Genomic DNA, 6,811 nt, shown 5'->3' on the forward strand with positions numbered 1-6,811 from the left:
AAGCCTAAACTCGGTACGACGGCGTCAACAATATTAATTTACTCGTATTTACAACTAAGCCTAAAATCAGTACGATGGTGTCAACAATATTATTGTACTTGCATTTTACTGCTAGTACGACGGTGTCAACTATATTAATTTACTCGTACTTTACAGCTAAGCCTAAACTCGGTACGACGGCGTCAACAATATTAATTTACTCGTATTTACAACTAAGCCTAAAATCAGTACGATGGTGTCAACAATATTATTTTACTTGTAATTTACTGCTAAGCCTAAAATAAACTTAATGTATTTTTAAACTTTTCGTTCTTATAGTTTTTGTTTTAAAAGAAAAAAACACATACGTGTTATTTTAATCACAGACGAACATTTGAAAAAATATAGCAAATAAAAAACAAACGTTTCTTTATTAATCAGAACTTTTCAACTCTAGAATTATCCATTTGGGAATGTAAATATATAAACACATTTTTCTAAACTATTTAAGCACCAGTATTGCTTTTGAGTTCATGAATTTGTTTGCCCCTAATAACACATGAATCATACACAAGAAAACAAACAACATTACAGTTAATATTGCACGTGACCTCACTAAGTCCAGTACTTAAAGAGAAAATAAGTGATTTCTCCCAACTTTTGACATTCAATTCCTTACGCTGAGCGTTGGGACAGACAAAAACATTCAATCACCTAATTCGGTGCAATATGAGGACCCTACCGGTAGTGAACGGAAAAACAAGTCGACAATTTGAGGGTTAAGAATAATCTTATAGAACATTGGAATTTCAAGCTTCATTTTGTTGAGTTTCAAATTGATTTTCCCGTACACTCCCGTGCATTAATTTTGAAGTGATTCTGACAACGTCGCGTGCAAAAAAGAAAGAAAAAAAAGCCAGAGAAGCAAATTATTTTATCGTCAAAGATTCACTGAAATGTTGAAAAGTTGGCAATCACAATCTCATCTTGAGAAGCAACGAAATCCCTGTGAATTAATAAATTAAAAAAAAGGCACTGGAGAGGTTGCATCTTACTTGAAGTATAGAAAGATCCAGAGCGCAATGAAGAGGGCAACTAGAGAGACACCGTAACCAATGAAGTAGATAGTTGTGGCCTCCTTTACATCCCATAGAACCTGTAAAATAAACAGATAGCTAGATATGCAAGTGAATATCTCATAGAACCTGTAAAATAAACAGATAGATAAACAGATTGATAGGTAGATATCTAGATATGCAAGTGAATATCCCATAGAACCTGTAAAATAAACAGATAGATAAACAGATAGCTAGATATGCAAGTGAATATCTCATAAAACCTGGAAAATAAACAGATAGATAAACAGACAGATAAGCAGATAGCTAGATATGCAAGTGAATATCCCATAGAACCTGTAAAATAAACATAGCTAGATATGCAAGTGAATATCCCATAGAACCTGTAAAATAAACACATAGATAAACAGATTGATAGGTGGATATCTAGATATGCAAGTGAATATCCCATAGAACCTGTAAAATAAACACATAGATAAACAGATTGATAGGTGGATATCTAGATATGCAAGTGAATATCCCATAGAACCTGTAAAATAAACAGATAGCTAGATATGCAAGTGAATATCTCATAGAACCTGGAAAATAAACAGATAGCTAGATATGTAAGTGAATATCTCATAGAACCTGTAAAATAAACAGATAGATAAACAGATTGATAGGTAGATATCTAGATATGCAAGTGAATATCCCATAGAACCTGTAAAATAAACAGATAGATAAACAGATTGATAGGTAGATATCTAGATATGCAAGTGAATATCCCATAGAACCTGTAAAATAAACAGATAGATAAACAGACAGATAAGCAGATATCTAGATATGCAAGTGAATATCCCATAGAACCTGTAAAATAAACAGATAGATAAACAGACAGATAAACAGATATCTAGATACGCAAGTGAATATCCCATAGAACCTGTAAAATAAACAGATAGATAAACAGACAGATAAGCAGATATCTAGATATGCAAGTGAATATCCCATAGAACCTGTAAAATAAACAGATAGATGAACAGACAGATAAGCAGATAGCTAGATATGCAAGTGAATATCCCATAGAACCTGTAAAATAAACAGATAGATAAACATACTGAGAGGTAGATAAATACGTGTGGAAGTGAATATTTTGACTCTCGGAATATTAAACTGGCAACATGCTAAACGTTAGAATATATACAAATTGAGTCAAATAAAATCTGGCGTTTCTAATGATGACACTTTAAAAAAACTACTTGTACTGGAGGAGAAAAATTTCACCAGAGGCACATGCAGGAAAATTTGGAAGACGGTACATAGCGTTACAAAAACTGTTACATAATGCTATCCGTCATTCTCAATCATGATATCAAGCCTTTCTCTAAATAGAGCTAAGCCTTTCTCTAAATGTTAATACAACTTGGGTAGTGTTCACTGATGTTCGCAACCTGGTGCACATCAATACACATTGTATTCAAATCACCAATCTGGCATTGTTGGAAAAGAGAGATAGAATGCTAATTTGTGAGAAAAAGTAGCTTTTGGAACTTTCCAGAATATAACTTTTGATTCTCAATGTGCCTCCCCCCCCCCTCCCAGTGGCACCACAGCGGTAAGTCTGCTGTTGTGTAGCTTCGCGCTTAATTATTAACAAACAATGCACCCTTGGTGAACGTTCGCTCCCCTAAGAGAACTAGCATTCCGAATAACCATTCTAATTATGAGTTTTCTTTATACCACCCCCATCCTCCCCCAATACGTTGCACACAGTGATATATCACATAAACAACGACTTTGGGAGGGTAGTTGGGAATAAACGATTTTAATTTTAACACACCTAAAACTTAATAGTATTTCAAATTCACATTATTGTTTGTACGTGAATAAAGTTGTTCGTTTGATGAAGTCTAAGTTTTATTTTTCTACATATTTGTTTTTTTTTTGTTGTTGTTACTCATCCTTTAAGGAAGGCCAAGGAAGAAATTTTTCATAAACATTAATAAATAAATTTTTTAAATTCACTATTTACCTTTAAAAAGTCATCATTCTCAGTAAGGGGTCTACATCTTGAGTAATCTGACCGTGGTGCCCATGTTCCGTTGTCATAGCACACTCTAGTGGCGTTCTCTGAAGGAGAAGAGTGAAAAAACAACAACAACCAAATGTGCAACAATAATCTTAAAGAACGCAACACTGCGAGAAAAACAACAATACAGGCGTCTGCTGTTTCTACTTAACACTCCCAGCTAAACACTTATAAAATAACAATATCAGTCAATAAAATATTGTTAAAAATAAGAAGAAAAAAAACGAAGCAAATTAATCTTAATAAACAAAGGTGTGTAGAAAGAGGGAAGTCCAGAGAGATAAAGTAAATAAGACCAATTCAACCATCAACATGTTTATTCAACCGTCAGCATATGTAAGGAATTCAAGTGTTCTAGCGATGTACTTAAACACGAGCTAAAACATGTATTATGGACAACATAGATATCACTCTAGTTGTACGAAGAACAAACTTTCAGGTAACGTAAACTAAAAATTGAAAATTTGAGTGAGTCACAACGTTCAGATAACATCGTTGTGTGAGACTAAAAGTACGAGAAGTTTCATAAACGTGTTATGTTTTAAACCCCGTTTTAGTTGCTGGAAAATCTGAAATTTGAGCAAGTTGTTAAATAATGACACTAAGAAGTTTCTGATTCATCTGTCCGTACTAAAGATGACCCAGTGTAAGTCCAAGAAGTCGTACAGAAAGTCAAAGTGTTTAGAGGAGAATCCTTCAGCAATGGTGTGTTAATTCGAAATGACAAGAAAACACAATGGGAAGATTTAGAAACACGAATGAAACAACAAGAGGGATCAAATTTTAAAAGGCATTAAAAGATTAAGGCCAAGCACGTGGACATAAACTTATAGAAGCACCGTGTTCCAGTTAAAGAAGTAAATGCGCAAAAGATTGTTTAACAATTTACGACCGTTATTCACCTTTACTCGCAGTAGTAAAGTATGTAGTGAGGCGATGAGGGATCGTAGAGGAATTGCAGGGTAAATTTATGCCATACGAAGTTTCATCAGTCACTGATTTCACTTGTGCCATCTTGTAATGAGATGGGAATGTGCAGGATGAAAATAGACGCACATAATACAGACTGGTACACTATAAAGATCTTGAAGGCGTCACAGATTGACATGTTACAAAATAGCAAAAGTTGAAAGAAAATTACACAGTACAAATAGCAGATGACAGAGATTGACACAACACAAACAGTAGATAACAGAGACTGACACAATATTAAAAGTAGGTGACAGAGATTGACACAACACAAACAGTAGATAACAGAGACTGACACAATACAAAAAGTAGGTGACAGAGATTGAAACAGTATAAAAATTAGGTGACAGAGATTGACACAACACAAACAGTAGATAACAGAGACTGACACAATACAAAAAGTAGGTGACAGAGATTGAAACAGTATAAAAATTAGGTGACAGAGATTGAAACAGTATAAAAATTAGGTGACAGAGATTGACACAATACAAACAGTACAAAGAACAATTTACAAAGTTAGACACAGTAAAAATATAATGAAATAACAGAAATTGGCACAGTATACAAAAAGTGGAAGATAACAGAGACTATCGCAGTTTAAACGTTGAATAACAGAGTGTGACGTAGAACAAAGAGCCGACATGGTTGGCAGAGTATAAAGAAAAGTACGTAATAGAACTTGACAGGGTACAAAGCGAATTTGCTGATTGTAACAATGATATAAAAAAATTAATACTGCTGTGAGAGTCTAGATACAGACAGACTCTGGCAGAAAAGCAGGCTGTTCAGATGATCATTTTATGTACTCGACAGTTAAATCATCTCAATCTTTTGAGGAAGTGAATTACTATCCCAGCAAATAGCTACTCAGTTACCATTACCCTGGTGGCACACTTTAATATTTATAGGTATGCTCTTCGCTACCTGGAGGGGTTACTTTTAAGTGAATAGTGGAATTGGCTGTCACTATTACAACGCACCCACAGCTGAAAGTACGAAACGTGTTTGGTAATATAACGTCTCGAACCCGAGACCCTCGCATCCCCAGGAGATGTTCTAGTTACTAGGCTACGCTCGGGGCCTCAAACAATAAAAACTTGCCTTCTGATACCAAGCCTTTAACGAGAGTATTGCTGTTCTGTGAAACAGAGTTTTGACCTTGGAATTAAAAGATGACCTTGACTGCGTCAGGTTTCTGTCTTGTATGTCGATTTAATGAATGTTATAAATCTATACAGAAGAATAAAACACTTGTGTGAAACGAGGTATATTTAAAATATATATATTAGTTTTTAGTAATTTACTAAAAAAAAAGGTCGTAAAGAGTCGGTATTTTTCTTTCTATTCTAACTTTTACCACTAGAACAGAACTATGATAAACGATTGATGAAACCTTGGTGGATTCCATCTTTCCGTCACAAAAGGTGCGAATAAACCAAGCGTAAAGCGATTGTGTTTTTCGCATCAGAGAACGACTGAGCGAAATTTCCCGACAATATCTTGATCATGATACCCTACATTAAGCCGCAGCAAATCGATCCTCCCACTATTACCACGAACAATGAATGTATTCACCTTTCACCAAAGCGATCTGTCTGAATATCTCCCACAGAAAAGCGATAATGTCCGAATTCTACAGCGGCCAGAAGGTAACATAACCATCCACTGTGGGTTATTGTGTTAAACGATTCTCCCACCCAGGCTTCATCTTATCAGTCCGATTTTGCCAGCAATATTGGCGCTGTTAAACATGTAAGTGAATAGAAACATTACTGCGATTTATTTTGTCAGTAACAGCCTCGTTTCGGGCTCTGCACCATAAAAGTAACATCTATATATATACCCTAAAACCTGTACTTTGTATGGAGAGCACGTTGGGCTGAAACCAAATATAGCTCTGGGAAGAAATCGATTGATTTAAATATAAATCACTATTATCGTGTTACTAAGTTTTATTTTACGTCTACTTCTCCAATAAAAATATTTATATCTTAATAATGAACTATGTAAATACGTTGAAACTTTCTCCTATGCACCTCACATTGTTAATAAAATATTTTTTCCAAGTTATATAAGAATTCAGTAGTTGGCCAATAACATGCAAAAACAGTAGTGTTGTCTTCTGTAAATATCGATAAAACAGTAATGTTGTCTTCCGTAAATATCTATAAAACAGTAATATTGTCTTCCGTAAATATCTATAAAACTGTAACGTCATCTTTTTTGGTTCTTTCGAAAAGTATTTTTCATCGTAGGCAAACGAATTTTTATCATTACTTTTTAAGCTTATTTTTCTTAAGGTAAAAGGGGGGGGGGGCGTGGATGACAAAAGTGTGAGAAACGCTGGCCCGGTGGTTGGTTAGTGGTTTGCCGTGTTCGGACTGACGGTTCGTAACTCCCTGCCGCAAACATGTATTCTGCACTTCGGGATCGTAAGTTATAAGAGTAACGGTCAAATCCCATTATTCGATCATACAAGAGTATCGAACAGCTGACAGTGGGTTCTTGTCACCAGCTGCCTTATCGATTCAGAATTAGGGATGGCAATGCTCGGATGGCTTTCGCAAATTTTGAAGCAAACAAACATAGGACACAATAAAGACACAGCTTGAAAGTAAGCCCCCTCAAGTATTTAATAAATAAAATGTTGATTGCATTTAGTACGGGCTAGAAGTCGGCTAGTGGCTTAGTGCCATCCTGCGAGTCAAAGGGTTCATCCTCA

The 6,811-nt window shown here is 35.2% G+C and overlaps 1 protein-coding gene across 1 annotated transcript in view; it reads right to left on the reverse strand.

Moving 5' to 3' along the window:
* Nucleotides 1-6,811, reverse strand: part of LOC106475300 (diuretic hormone receptor-like) — a gene marked incomplete at its 5' end in the record, with an annotated part of 23,864 nt that overhangs the window by 16,081 nt on the left and 972 nt on the right. Inside the window, 2 exons of the mRNA XM_013935992.1 lie at nt 1,035-1,135; nt 3,064-3,161. Of these exons, the coding sequence (XP_013791446.1) occupies nt 1,035-1,135; nt 3,064-3,161 (199 nt within the window). The remainder of the gene's footprint in view (nt 1-1,034; nt 1,136-3,063; nt 3,162-6,811) is intronic.

This window comes from Limulus polyphemus, unplaced genomic scaffold, assembly GCF_000517525.1.
Source record: "Limulus polyphemus unplaced genomic scaffold, Limulus_polyphemus-2.1.2 Scaffold8374, whole genome shotgun sequence".
Taxonomy (NCBI): domain Eukaryota; kingdom Metazoa; phylum Arthropoda; class Merostomata; order Xiphosura; family Limulidae; genus Limulus; species Limulus polyphemus.